This window comes from Geotrypetes seraphini, chromosome 2 (genome assembly GCF_902459505.1).
Source record: "Geotrypetes seraphini chromosome 2, aGeoSer1.1, whole genome shotgun sequence".
Classification (NCBI taxonomy): Eukaryota; Metazoa; Chordata; class Amphibia; order Gymnophiona; family Dermophiidae; genus Geotrypetes; species Geotrypetes seraphini.
In genome coordinates, this window is record NC_047085.1 from 111,182,810 (window position 1) to 111,198,406 (window position 15,597).

The 15,597-nt window shown below is 43.5% G+C and overlaps 1 protein-coding gene across 9 annotated transcripts in view; it reads right to left on the bottom strand.

Annotated features, from left to right (window-relative positions):
- CHD7 (chromodomain helicase DNA binding protein 7) overlaps positions 1-15,597 on the bottom strand; it is a 616,542-nt gene that overhangs the window by 126,717 nt on the left and 474,228 nt on the right. For 8 of the 9 annotated variants that reach the window (XM_033933452.1, XM_033933447.1, XM_033933448.1 and 5 more), the window contains 3 exons: positions 6,482-6,661; positions 5,070-5,180; positions 4,735-4,940 (listed from right to left, as the gene is read on the bottom strand). In XM_033933452.1, the coding sequence (XP_033789343.1) occupies positions 4,735-4,940; positions 5,070-5,180; positions 6,482-6,661 (497 nt within the window). The remainder of the gene's footprint in view (positions 1-4,734; positions 4,941-5,069; positions 5,181-6,481; positions 6,662-15,597) is intronic. The other variant, XM_033933454.1, reaches the window with a different exon arrangement.

Genomic DNA, 15,597 nt, shown 5'->3' on the forward strand with positions numbered 1-15,597 from the left:
ACTAATATGGCCCTATTACACCGAGAACATTTCTTGAAGCCAGAAGGTTTTATTATCGAGGGAAAAAACATCGATGCGAGATTGAAGGAATCAATTTTTCCTCCGAAGGTCGAGTGATTTCACGACCGAAAGTGTCAACAGCGCTGGTGGGAAAACCAGCTGAATTAGGGCTGAAGGCCCAAAAACAAAAAAGTAAAAAAATTTCAGAGTCCAAGAAAATAAAGTAATATCAAAGAATAAGAAATTAATGAAGAAAATCAATACAAAAAAGGAAATAAAGTAGCTCAACTGGAGAGACTCCAACGTCACGTCATCTTAATTCCACGGAAAACTAAGAACTGATGGTCCTGCGAGCCAACATCAGGTGGGAAGGTGCTCGTGCATGTGCAGTATAAGTAGTCTTGAAATCGGACTCTGTAGATGTCACCCATCTGTGAGAATATGCTACTTGCTTGTCCTGGGATAATAGGCTTTTCATGAATTGAACTATCAAGGTATGCACAGATAAAGGCTTCTTGTTGAGGAGTGAGTGGAATGCACTGATAGCACTGAGATGAACTCTTGAGTTGGTTTTTAAACCAGAATTAGATAAAGAAGGTAGTCTAATATTGATGGAAGTGAGCAGGTGACAAATTCTAGAGAATGCAATGCACACCAGGAAGAAAATCATGTCCACTTAAAGCAGTAACAGTGCTGAGTAGAAAGTTTTCTAGAGGCTTCTATGACAGCAGATACTGCAACCAAGAGGCAACATGAGTTTACAGTACATGTTTAGAGAAACTATGCTGTTAGAGTTAATGAGTGTGGGGCTGGAGATGAAGGATAGATCCCTCGTTCTGAGTGAGTAGTGTTAGAAACAGTTGCAGTTTCCATGGTTTCTTGGCTGTGAGCTCTAGGAGTGGAAATCAAATCTGATGCGATAGAGGCGTCATTAGAGTCATGGTGCCCCAATCCTAGTGAAATTTGAGAAGTTTTCCCTATGAAAGGGATTGGAGGAAATGTGTAAAATGGAAGTCATTCATTGTACCGAGGGGGAAGTGAAGAGATTTATGTCCATTTTCCTCCAATGAGAGAAGATCTGACACAAAACAGACATGTTGAGAGACCATTCGTGAGACTGAAGTCTGCTGAGTCTGTAAGCCAGAATACTGTTTCCCCGCTAAATAAACCTCTCTGAGAAGTATTCCACGAGCAGATGCCCAAGTTCAAATGTTTATTGCTTCTATACAAAGGGTGTGAGTTCTTGTAGAACATAGCAACTTGGTTGTCTGTACGAACAAACTCTACCTGTTGAAGCAGATGGTCCTAAAATGCCTTGAGAGCATTTCCAAGTGCCCATAACTTGAGACTAATGTGTATGGTTTGTTCGTGGTGAGATATGCCCTGAGACCATCTAGATGAGCCCCCCCCCCCTCAAACCTATCATATAAGCATCTATGGCTAAATTTTTTTGATGCTAAGGAGGATGGAAAAGCAGACCTTGTATTAAAGAGTTGAAGAGTGTGCCGTAGGTCCATGGTTACATGTATTGGAGCAGAGAGAGATCCCGTGGCTTGGAACCACTGCGTTGATAAAGCTCACTGTGGGATCCTGAAGTGAAGGCATGCAAACTGGGTCACATGAATTGTCTATGCCACAGTTCTTCAACTGCCGGTCCGCGGACCGGTGTCAGTCCACAGAAATTACTCTCGGTCCGCGCAGGACCGGCAAGATCGAGGAGCTGTAGTTCGCGTTGGCCCAGAGAGATAACGGGGAGCCTACGACAGCCATGCTTTCTCCCCTCCCAGCGGCTCTCCTTACTTACAAGCGCAGCGATTCAGGAAGGAAGCCTTGGAGCTTTTGCTGAGTCAGCCGCCTCTGATGATGCAACTTCCACTTTCCTCAGAGGTGGTGCGACCCAACAAAGTACCCGAGGCTGCCTTACTGAATCGCAGCGCTGGCAAGTAAGGAGTTGCTGGGAGGGGAGAAAGCTGCTGGGCATGGAAAAAAAGGAACAGCTGCTACTGGACCTGGAGAGGGAGAAGGAAAGATGCTGCTGGGAAGGGAGGAGGGAAAGGAGTCTGGGAAGCTGCTGGGCAAGGGGAAAAAAGGGACAGCTGCTACTGGACCTGGAGAGGGAGGAGAGATGCTGCTGGGAGGGGAGGAGGGATAGGAAAGGGAAGAGAGTTACTGCTGGACAGGGGGAGGAGGGAAGGGAGAAGAAAAAAGGAAGGAAACATTTCTCTGCTAACCCCCTTTCCAGCATCAATGTCTCTCTACTTTCTCATTCCTCTCTCTCCCCTTTCCTCATCTGATCTCTCCATTCCACACTGACCCCTCTTCCCCTCCTGTAATCTCCCTGCCAGCTGATTCCTTCTCCCTTCCCTCCTCCCTCTATCTAACATTAACTCTCTTCCCATCCCTTTCCCTCCTCCCCTCCCAGCAGCATCTCTCCTTCTTCTCCCCTCCCTCCTCCCTCTATCCAACATTAACTCTCTTCCCATTCCTTTCCCTCCTCCCCTCCCAGCAGCATCTCTCCTTCTAACTCCCTCCAAGTCCAGTAACAGCTCTCCCTTTATCCAGCAGCTTCCCAGCCTCCTATAGTGGCTTCCTCCCCTTCCAGCAGCTCTGAGTACTTACCTGCAGGAAGTTGCCGGTAAATCACTGCCCTGGCAAGTAGGAGAGCTGGTGGGAGGGGAGACAGCCACTGTAAAGGCTCCCCAGGATCTTGCTCGCACACGCTGACCCTCTCCCTCCGCCTGAACCTGTATCTGCAGCTCTCTCCATTCTACTTGCAAATTCTCCGCAGCCCTCTTCAGCAACTCGGCAGGGGCGGTGATCAAGACAGGTTGCCAACATCGGGACCTTCACTCTCTGAGTCCCGCCTATTTTGTTTTAACTTCCTGTTTCCTCAAAGTTGAAGCGAGTCGTATCAATAGTCTCTGCTTGGCCGGTATGACTAGACTCAATACCTTAGTGGTCTGAGACATCATCTGGGAAGCTGGTGACTTCTTAGCTGGCTTACCTGACAGAGCAATAGCCTATGACACCGGCATGGAAGGAGGTACCTCAAACGATGGTGATTTCTTCAACGTTGATGGTTTGGACGGTGTCAATGGTACCTGTGAGCCCTCCATGAATAAGGCGGCTTTTAATAGAACTCTTCTGTAGTGTCGAACAGTGCATACAAGACTCCACGTGATGGTCTGGGCCAAGGCACTGAATACACCACTTATGTGGGTCTGTTAAATTGTGCGCTGGCACATGTCACACTTTTTGAAACCAGTCAACGGACAGAACACGGAAGGGAAAATCGCCTCACCCATTGAAAGTCGAAGGATAAGGCGAAAACGAAGGCCCCGCTGTAAGAAAAACCAGCAAAGAAAAAGTAAAAGAAAAAAGTAATTTATTCTTTTTTTACGTTTTATTAAGAATATAAGATAAAGAATAAAAGAAAAGACAAAAAAACATGCAAGCGGGAAGGCAAAAAAAAAATCCGCAGAATGTTTCACACATGACTTCGTAGCACCACGGATAACTGAGAATTGAGGAGCCGCATACCTACGTCGGGCGGGAAGGCACTCACGCATGTGCGGTTAGTCGCGAACTTTCTAAAGTTCTTACAGTGCAAGAGAGCTTTAGCAGCTGTCCATACCAGGGCTCCATGGATGATATCACCCACATGTGAGAATATGCTGCCTGCTTGTCCTGGGATAACCTGTTTACAGCGCTGCCTATGCTGACAGGCTGCCGCTGCTGCTTCAGGTAAGTGAGGGGGATCCAGGAGGCCAGACCCATGTGGAAGGAGAGGGGGGGCAGACCTGGGGTGGAGGTGGACCAGAAGTGTGTGCTTGGAGAGGTCCCAGTAGGTCCAGGGAGATAGATGTTATGGATGCTGGACCCATACATGTGTGTGGGGAGAAAGTAACCCAGACCAGAAAAGAGGGTGGGAAGGGAAGAACAGATTCTGGACCTACAAGTGGGGTGGGGGGATGATAGAGGGAGAGTGAGGTAGGAAGAGAGACAAAATTATTTTTAGAGTAACTCTCAAGCAACCAGAAACTGCAGTTATCTGGCATCTACCAATTCCCATGGGTGCCGGATAATAGTTTACTGTACTAATGCTAGTGTAGCTACTGACCAAACATCCAGCCTTATATATCATCTAATTATGTGAGCAACTGAATTTCCATCAGAACTCCTGGTTTTTAAATGTGCTTGCAGTCCTCTTAACAGATCCAGTTACTATCTAGTACAACTTTTGTTTAAACACCTTTTCTTCCAGGTTCTCCAGCCTGCCAGACACATCTTGCTACATATTTCAACTTGGACTTTTAGCTATGACCACCATACCATATCCCCACTAAATCCATTACCCAAATTCTCCACTCCCTTCATGAATGTCTTACTACCAAATTTACTAACTAATAGGACAGCTACCACATTTAGTAAGTTGGAATCTACTATTCTCCAAGGAACTGCCCTAGTTCTGACTTTATTTTGGTACATTTAATGTAATTCAAAATGGCATAAAAAGTAGGACTACAAATGCATTATATTGTCAGTACAGGAGTGACCAAAAATATGCATGAGCATTGATTAAAATTTAATATCTTAGTTCACATATTAGCATGACATGCATGGGGTATATCCTCCAAGAAAATCCATCCTCTGATGGTAGTTCTTACAAATAATAACCTACAAAAAAGGGCTCACAACTATATTCCAAATTACAAATGGAATTACTCTACTGACCCATAAACTAATAGGTTTTTTTCAACCCTGAAGCACTCGCTCCTTGCATAGCCCTGTGATTTGTCTTGGGGGCGACGTGGCTTGATACTTGGTTTTTCCTCTGAGTCACTTTCCAGATCAGAAAATTCCATCAGCTCATCCTCCTTCACAGCACTGTAGAGTCTGGTCTGCTTTCTTACCCGTGGTGTGTCAATAACCAGGTTATTCTGCATAGGATAATGAAATAGTTCATAATCTTTCCCGTTTGTAAAAAAAATAAAAATAAACCTCCCTCCCAAATGCACACACATCCCACATCAAATAAATAGTAAAGGAGCTTTTAATGCTGTCCTCACCCTGCCATTTAAAGCATCAATGTCCAACTCTGCCTTCTTAGCCCACTTTTGCCAGAAATTTGGGTCATCCAGGGAAATGTCAGTTCTGTTTCCAGATGAAACAAAGCTGGCCTGGAAAATGGGAAAACAAAAAGCCACGAGTCAAATTCATCCCCTTTTTATTATAGAATACACAATATTATAGAATACACTATGCATTTTAAACATTTCTCCCATGGTTACTATTGCATTGCAGAATGCATATGTCATCAAGAACATAATGCAAGGATACAGGAAAAATGTATCAACTTAAAAGGAGACTCACACCAAAAACAAATAGGGGCCACTGCAAGTAGAAGAGAGTCTACCAATGACATCTATAAGGAGCTGGAGGAATACAATACTAGAAAATCACAACTTCCTCTTGCCCGTGAACACTGTGGCTGTTACAACTGTTTTGGCCCAGTGTTTCCTGCAGCTTTGTTCCTGATATCTGGAGGGTGACTGCAGCAGCTTGCTGCAGTTGGTGGGTCACCACTGACAGGTGGTTACCCTTGGAAATTTCTTTAGGAGCACCTGAGGGCAATTAAGAGCATGTCTGGGTGTGAGATATCTGCTGGAACAGATACTCAAGAGCATGCCTTGCTTTTTTTTGTAGGAGAATTCACTATGTAAGTTTGGCACATGGTTTTATTTTTGGTTGTGGAAGATTGCTTTATTAATTGCTCACTGATATGAAATTCTCAGCAAGTTCCAACAAACATACAGTATATGATCAAGCTATATAAAATGCAAGACAGCCTTCTCAAAAATGCATTTTCTTTCTTCCTTTTTTTTGTTTTTTGTAAAATCAAGAAAAGCAAACATTAAAGTGATAGAAACAACACATTCCATTTATTTTGGTCTATAACTTCCTGTTTTTCTATGAAAGTGAGCAAGTGTTGGAGACAAGAATGTAATCTGTTGTATTTAATCATACACACGTTTATTTTTTACATTGCAAATGATTTAAATTACAAATGTTAAATGTTAAGGTAAAAATGTTTGAAATGCTTTAAATTAAGGAAGATTCATTGTGGCTTCTGTCTGCCATATTTGAATCTCTTTGGTATCCATATCCTTTCTAAGACATGCCAGACATACTGGTAACTCACACACAGAAAACAGCAACCCTAAACAAAATTCTCACAGAAACAAAGATGCAGCAGCCTTTAAATTTCATTACTAAGTTCATGTAGGATATCAAATTATTGCCTATGTTTTCTCCTTTGCTTTGTGCTACATGTTTAAATTCTGCTATCCAGTGCATTATATTATGATCCCAAGTGCATCATATCATGAGGTACAGTTGTAGTCAAGCATGCAAGAAATTACAGTATCTTCAACATTTCTATAGCACATCAAGCACAAATACAAGCCAGTTTGCATGTTACCTTAGCAAAAGTTGAACCCTTCCCTTCAGACTCTATAGTAATGGTGTGAGTCCGTCTTAGAAGAATCTGATCAATGTCCTCTTCACAAAATTTGGACCCTTCATCTTCTTCATCCATAAGAGCACCATAGGCTCCTTTTCGTAGAAGATCTTCTATTTCTTTCTTGGAAAGCTGCTGTACCTTACAAACACAGAACCCCCAACCCCAAAAAAATTACTATCAAACACATTAAAAAAATAAATACAAATTTAAAAAAAACATGGAGAAGGAAGAGATTTTCCAAGGCTGATAATTTTATCAATTTTGAGATTTATGAAAGAGTACACACACTATTTTTACAGCCAAAATATAAACTAAAGAGAGGACAATAGATTTTTGGGGGCTGAGGGAGAGAGAAGGAACAATTTTCTTTATTCTATGAAATCTAATACTGACAGCATAAGAACATAAGAAGTTGCCTCCGCTGAGGCAGACCAGAGGTCCATCTTGCCCAGCGGTCCGCTCCCGCGGCGGCCCATCAGGCCTAATTGCCTGAACAGTGTCCCTGACTAATTTTATAACTGCCTCTAATCCTCTAATCTTATCCCTATAACCTACCTCTACTCCTATCTGTACCCCTCAATCTCTTTGTCTTCCAGATACCTATCCAAACCTTCTTTGAAGCCCTGTAGCATGCTCCTGCTTATTACATCTTCCGGTAACGCGTTCCATGTCTTTCATTTTATTGTGTATTTTTTTCAGTAATCACTATTTTCACAAGGAACTGCCATAAGTTTTCCTTTCTAATACATTCGTTTCACTTCCATTGCTCAAGTGCCACCAACAGTTCAAGTTTTAAGGATATCCCTAATGAATGGAAAATTTTCTTGCCTGCCACCTTCATGGTATTCAAATCTCTCTTGTGCATATTCATTATTGATATCCTGGAAATCTAACCTATTGGCAGCCCTCAAAGGACTGTGAGTGAAGACCAGGATCTAGCAAGTAGTTCATATGTGGACATCATTTTTTATAGCCAATCCAATAAATTAATATCCACAATTGAGAGCCAATTGTCTTTTCTTTCTTTCTTTTTTTTCTGGAAGAGGGCACTAAGTGAGTAGGAAAGATTTTCTCTCTAATGCTGTAATCATCAAGGCTTGCTGTAAGTACCGCAGGTACACTCTTGAATAGAGCTGTTCAATCATTACATTATGAAGCAATTTCAAACCTTACACTAATGTTAAAAGGGAGCACTTTTCCCTTTGAAACTGCTCATACACATGCTAATTTGGTTTTATTTGCAGAATACTAGCTCTGTATAAGCTTATATTCTTTTGAAACTGCAAGAATATTTGCATCAAGTGGTAATCACGTAGCAATCCTACTCACAGAAAGCTTATTCTGTATGTCTTCGGCTTCTGTGGTAGATGGAGACGCGGGATCAGAGTCGTCCTGCAAGTCAGAATCCTGTAACAATGAGGGAAACCGGTGCTTGGAGCGGTACCGTTCTGGTATCGGGGTCTCGGAGTGTTTCCTTTTACGAGAGACCTTACCAGAATTAACAGTCATCCTGTCTGAGTGTCTGGATGAAGAGATGTGATGCTGGGCAGATGGAGACCAGTATCAAGAAGAACGATGCTTCGATGCCAGGGTTGCAGAACTGGATCGGCGTGTGCCTTCCTTGTGTCGCACCGATGGATTATCGACGGTGCCTGTGGTCGGTGCCATGATATGCTCAGGCTGGACCAACACCAGAAAAGTCAGCGTCGGGAGCAATAGGTGGAACTGGTCCCTGAGATCCTCTCAAAGCAAAGCATCAAGCTTTTTCTTCAGAGTAAGCAATGGTACTGGAGGCTTCGTCGCTGGTACCTTAGGTGCTGTGACACGTTCCAGCGAAGATGATGCCGATGTTGAGGTACTCCTTGATAAAGGAATTGGTCACTTCCGGGACTTGTGCAAGGTCAGCATGACTTGGCTCGATGCCTTTGTGACCTGCGTCCCTTATAGAAGGGAAAGGCTTCTTAGCTGGCTTACCCAAGGGTATGGTGTATTGCCTCTACCGGTGTCGAAGTCTTTGGTGTCAGCGCCTTCAATATCGACGGTGTCGATGCAGGCTCTCCTTCCATGACGACACCAAAAAGCTTCTCCTGTTGCAAAATGCGATTTTTAATAGTCCTCTTTTGCAAGGATGAGCAGTGCTTGCATGTTTACACACGATATTCGGGACCCAAACACTACAGGCACCAGCTGTGAGGGTCCATTAGTGAAATAGCGCAGGCACAGCGACCGCACCTTTAGAGACCCATCATCGGGCAGGACATGGATGGGAATACAGCCTCAGCGAGATTGAACTCGTTGACTGAGGAGGACGAGTTGGCCCCGCAGGGCCAAAACATGCAGATGGCAAAAAGAAATGAACTTTAAAAAAAAAAAAAAACTTTTATTTTAAAATGAAAAGGAAAAAAAATGAAAGAAATTATGACAGGAAAAATCCAAAACCGCGAGAGTGGGAAGGCAAAAAAGGATCAACAGCTGTTGAAACACGACTTCTTAGTTCCACGGAAACTAAGAAACTGAGGGACCATGCACCTACGTCAGGCAGGAAGGCACTCACGTATGCACGGTGCGGGTTATCGCGAACTTTCTGAAAGTCTTAAAATGGCGATGCACTTTTTTTTTTTCAGTTCAAATGTTTTAGCATTTTTAAAGTGTCTGTATCGGGGCTCTGTTGGTGACGTCACCCACATGTGAGAATATGATGCCTGCTTGTCCTAGGATAATACAACTAATGGCATTACAATAGGCAGATACCAACTTTAATTTTGGTGGCACCAAGCCCTTGAGTAATTTGTCTATTTTTTTTTGTTTGTTTGTTTGTTTCTAAAGGCAGCCTAAAACTGAAAGAAATTGACCTAAGAGGCTGGAGTTGGATTCTAATACTCAAAGAAATTTTGAAAGATTGACTAGCCAAACTTGCTGTCAACGTATGAAGCTCTGTTCCATTCAGTAGTGGGATATGAATGAAAGAACTGATGTCCATGTTGAAACTCTGCAAATCTCCATGGAAGGTTGCCTCATGATGGGGGGCGGAGGGCAGGAAACAGATGCCTTGACTGGGAGATGGGACCTGGGTTGTGAGGAGAAAATAAACATAGGATGGTCACTAGAGAGAGATGCTTTGGGTGGGTGAGAGAAGCAGGCATTCGGTGGGCAGGTAGAAGAGTGAGAGAACAGCAGACAGGATGGATAGGTGGGAGGTGAAGGTTCAGAAGTGAACAAAGAGGTGCCAGAAAAAAGGAAGAGATGCTGGAAATAGAGAATAGAAAAACAAAGAAGGAAGATGGTGACCATGGATGAAGGGGATAAATTGTGACAGTGGTGGGGAGAGAAGGAAAGAAATGGTGAACCATGGATGGAGGGAAGTGAAAAGATGAGGCCCATGGAGGGGAGGGGAGATGGCACATGGACCGAATGGTATACATCCCAGAGTGCTAACAGAATTGAAAAATAAACTTGCAGAGCTATTGTTAGTAATTTTTCTTTGAAAACCAGCATAGTACCGGAAGATTGGAGGGCGGTGAACATGATGCTGATTTTTAAAAAAGGTTCTAGAGGTGATCTGGGAAATTATAGACCAGTGAGTCTGACGTCGGTGCCGGGCAAAATGGAATAGACCATAGGCAGCAGAATGTTTTTTTGTTGGGGGGGGGGGGGTCTGCAAGCTCCGCCCCAGACCCCGCCCCCATATTAGTACTATTGTAATTGTAATACCATTTTTTCCATTCATTTTTCAAATATACACACACAATATAATCTTATTAACAATACATAATGGTTAACCACAAAATTAAACTATGCAAAGCACATTGTATGTTTCTCAACATTCATTCCTACCAGAACACCTGGCCTTTGTCACACATGCAGAACACAGATAATCCCTATGCAAATAGAGGATCACAAACTAAAAGTACTAATATATACAAATAAAACCCTAAGATGCAAGACTGCATGCAGTACAACCCCCAGAGAAATAGAAACAAATGCATTTCTTCCTGAACAGTGCAAAATATAGACAGATGTAATTTTTCAAAACTGACACAATTCAATCACTAAATTGAAAATACAATCATTTTCCTTACCTTTGTTGCCTGGTGATTTTGTTTTTTAAACCATCTTTCTCAGTCTCTGGCGGCACTTCCTTCTGTCTTTGCTCTTAACTGTGTATCCAGGGCCACCTTATCCATTTGCTATTTTTCTCTCCTTCACTTTCTGCCAAACATCCATCTTGAGCATTAACTTTTAACATTCAACTTTCTTCCATTTTTCTGCTTTCTTCTCAAAATCTACTCTTCCATGCCTTCCCTTCCATTATATCCATGTGTACCATCTCCTTCCTCTTTCTTTTCCACTACTCACATCTATCCATAAGAAGCATTTCTTCTTATCTCTTCCCTGTCACACCCATTACAGTGCACCATCTCCTCCCTCTGTCTCCTCTTCCCCTCCATCCCTATGCACCATCTCATCCCTCTCCCATGGTCAGACATCTCTGTAGTCCACCTTCCCCCCCTCCTTACCATAGCCTGGAATTTCTCTCATCTCCCATAGTCTGGCATCTCTCTCTCCTTCCCTCTCTCTTCCAGAGGTCTAACATCTCTCTCCTCTCTGCGGTCTGGCATCTCTCTCTCTCTCCTTCCCATTCCAGTGGTCTGACATCTCTCCCTTCTTTGGGTCATCTCTCCTCCCTCTTAGTGTAACATTTCTCCCTCCCTCTTCTCCACCATTATGTCAACAATTCTCCCTCTTTCCTCCATATACATCATCTCTCTTTCCCTTTCCCTCTCACGCCACACACCTATGTACAACACTTCTCCGTTCCTTCCCCCCCACCCCTACCTGCAGCATTTATTTCTCTCCTTTCCCACTACTCTACCTGTGCAGCATCTCTCTTTTCCTCCTTTCCTAACCCCCCGGCCCGTGCATTTGTCCTTCCCAACCCTCTCCCAGTACGTGCAGTATCTGTCTTTCCCAACCCCCTGAGCATCCTTCCTGCCTTCCCAATGCCTTCCACCCTATACCCAGCCTCTCCCTGCCAGGCTCTGCACCCAACCCCCTCCTCCCTCCCTCCCTTGTCAGGCCCTGAACCCAGCCCCCCTCCCTCCCCATCAGGCACTGCATCCAGTCCTCTTCCCTCCCCTGTCATGCTCTTCACCCAGCCCCCTTCCTTCCCTCCCTCCTTGCTTCCCTCCCTCCCCTGTCAGACTCTGCACCTAGACCTCTGTCAGACTTCACATAGCCTCCTTCCTTACTTCCCTCCCAACCCCTGTCAGGCTCTTCACCCAGCCCCCTCCTTCCTTCCCTCACATCCCCTGTCAGGCTCTTCACCCAGCCCCATTCCATCCTTCCCTCCCAACTCCTGTCAGGTTCTGCACCTAGCCCCCTGTCAATCTTCACCCAGCCCCCTTCCCTCCTAACCCCTGTCAGGCTCTTCACCCAGCCGCCTTCCTCCCCTCCCTCCCCTGTCAGACTCTGCACTCAGCCCCCTGTCAGACTATACCCAGCCCCCTTCCTAACTTCCCTCCCAACCCCTATCAGGCTCTTCACTCAGCCCCCTGTCAGGCTCTTTACCCAGCCCCCTTCTTTCCTTCCCTCACATCCCGTCAGGCTCTTCACCCAGCCCCCTTCCATCCTTCCCTCCCTCCCTTGTCAGGCCCTGCACTTAGCCCCCCTCCCTCCCCATCAGGTACTACATCCAGTCCTCTTCCCTCCCCTGTCATGCTCTTCACCCAGCCCCCTTCCTTCCTTCCCTCCCAACCCCTATCAGGCTCTTCACTCAGCCCCCTGTCAGGCTCTTTACCCAGCCCCCTTCTTTACTTCCCTCACGTCCCGTCAGGCTCTTCACTAAGCCCCCTTCCATCCTTCCCTCCCTCCCTTGTCAGGCCCTGCACTTAGCCCCCCTCCCTCCCCATCAGGTACTACATCCAGTCCTCTTCCCTCCCCTGTCAGACTTCACCCAGCCCCCTTCCCTCCCTCCCTCCTAACCCCCTGTCAGGCTCTTCACCCAGTCCCCTTCCTTTCCTCCCTCCCCTGTCAAACTCTGCACCCAGCCCCCTGTCAGACTTCACCCAGCCCCCTTCCTTCCTTCCCTCCCAACTCCTGTCAGGCTCTTCACCCAGCTCCCTTCCTTCCTCGCCTCACATCCCCTGTCAGGCTCTTCACCCAGCCCCCTTCCATCCTTCACTCCCAACCCCTGTCAGGCTCTGCACCCAGCTCCCTTCCCTCCCAAACTCTGTCAGGCTCTTCACCCAGCTCCCTTCCTTCCTTCCCTCCCAACCCCTGTTAGGTTCTTCACCCAGTCCCCTTCCTTCTCAGGCTCTGCAGTGTACCCTGCCCCATCCTCCTACCTCCTCCTAGTCGGTGGCAGCTGATTTCTTCTACTGCTGAGTGGCAACCAGCAGGAGCATGCTTTGGCACTGCCTGCTCGGCGCTCAGCGGCTTCTTTGATTGGTTCACGAGAATTCATGGGAGCCAATCAATCAAAGAAGCCGCTGAGTGCCGAGCAGGCAGCACCAAAGCACACTCATGCTGGTTGCCATTCAGTGGCAGAAGAAATCAGCTGCCATCATCTGGGTTAGCAGCAGACAGGAGCGTGGATCAAATTTTTGGGGAGACCATGGCCCCTGTGCCCACCCACCCCGTTCCAGCGCCTATGGTAGAGATTATTATAAAGATCAAAATGACAGAACATATACATAAGCATGGATTAATGAGAGAAAGCCAATATGGTTTTAGAAGGGAAATCTTGCCTCACCAGTCTACTGCATTTCTTTGAAGGGGTGAATGAACATGTGGATAAAGGTGAACTCGTTGATATTATGTATGTGGATTTTCAAAAGCCATTTGACAAAGTATCTCATGAAAGATTTCTGATGAAATTAGAAAGTCATGGGATAGGAGGTAATGTTCTGTTATGGATTAAGAACTGGTTGAAAGACAGGAAACAGAGTGGGTTTACATAGTCAATATTCTCAGTGGAGAAGGGTACATAGGGGGTTCCCCAGGGGTCTGTGTTGGAGTGCTGGTATATGAGCCCTCAAAAGACGTTATAACAAGTCTTTCCGGTTTAGCCGGCAGTTGATCACATGCTCATAAATTAATACCGACTATAGCAAATGGTGACAGCCCAGTGATCACCTTAACAGCCCATCATTAAACAGATTTATTTTCATTGACTTTTACTACAGAATAATGTCCGTTAAATTTATAATGTTTTACGCAGGTTTCAAGCTTTTACATCAGTAAGCATTCATATCTATTTGATCATTTTTATTTTTCTAATTTTGTTTATACCATTTGTTTATTTAGATTTTGATTGTTTCACCATAAGGTATGTTGGAATATGCTTTTTTCATTTTTACAATCTTCTCTTTTTCCTTCAAAATGTTGTCTAAGAGCTTTTTATGTACATTTTTAATGTATAGAGGTTATTTGAAAACACAGTGCTTTGTATTGCGGATAAGGTATTAACACCTCAATCCATAGACTTTTGAAAAAAATGTTAGGATTTGATTTGGCTTTCTTTCTCCAGAACTCCAAATGTGATATTCACTTTTTATACTAGAACACATGTAGCATGTAATAATTATTCATTACAATATGTTTTTTGCATTATTAGTTTTAGTTTATTACATTATGGTTTGCACAATAATGGTACATTCATAAGACTTCTATGTTCATATCTCAAAGGTACCATGGTTTTATTAAGGTTTTCCCATATGTTACAATGTACTAAGTATGTAACCATTATTAAACATAGGATGTTTTGTGGTTACAATATTGCAATATAAGTTCATTTGTTTGACACTGTTTTTGATTAAAAATCAATAAAGAATTTAAAAAAAAAATAAGTTCATGCTTATCATTTTATGTCTTACAATTTCCATGTGCCCATTTTTCAACATGAGTTGTGACTAAAATTATGCTTTTCCTGTAGCAACATGTGTCATGTGTTTTCATAACCATTTTCAAATTTATTCAAGTATTAGACAATTGTTTTATGCTACAGGTATATCCCCCCATGGGTATTTGTTCCCCTCTTGCCTTCTCCCTTTTCACCCCTCTTCTCTCCCCTTCCCCTTTTTCTCTTTTCCCCTCCTTCCACTTCCACTCCTCCATACCCCACCTCTCCCCCATATCCATTCCCGACCATCCACCCTACCCACCCTTCCCTATACCTCTCCCCATTCACTTCCCCTTCCCCTCCTCCACCTCTTTTTTCCATATCTTTCCCAACTTCTTCTGATGAGATGTTTATAATTATTTTATTCTTTAAACATATGTAGTCTTTTTAAATCTTGGTATATATATATTTAATATATTAATATGATGTTTTTGATGTTTTATATAAACGATGTCTCATTATTTTAATATTTTATTATAATTTTTAATTTTGTAATTATATATGGGTTTTAAAAAATTATTTTATGTTATTTTATTATTTATTTTATTAATTTATTTATTTAAATTATTTATTTTATTAATTATTTTTTGTATACTCTCAGCTGAAATTATATGTACTGGCCCTGCTGGATTTGGTTGACATGAGACACTGGTTGTATTGACTTATAAATAATACTATCTTCCCGCTTATTAACTGTAATATGTACAACTAGTCTGTTTCATGTTTAAGTTATCTTTTGTATATTTGCATATATGTATATTTGCATATTTATAATAATTATTTGTATACTTTGTATATTTATTGTGAAAAATGTAATTAAAAAAAAAAAATTATTTTATGTTGTAGACCCTGAGGCAGGCCTCATGGCCGAAACATTTCTGTGTCGGGTCTTGAGTGAATAAAAGGATTGAGTACCATAGGTCGCCTCTTTTGTTTTTCTTTATAGAGCAGACTCCAACACTAGAGACTGATGTTGCAAGCTGAGGATTATCAAAACCAGGACAAGTCTGTATTCTATAGAGTCTAGTTTATCGGGAGCCACTCGGATGGTAAGAGGTGTCTCTCAGTTTCTAAAGAGATCATCTTTCATGAATGTATGAAGAGAACTCTGATGCACTCTTTAGGCCATTCCTCATAGTCTTAAGAGTTCCATTAACTCTGCACAGAGCTCCTC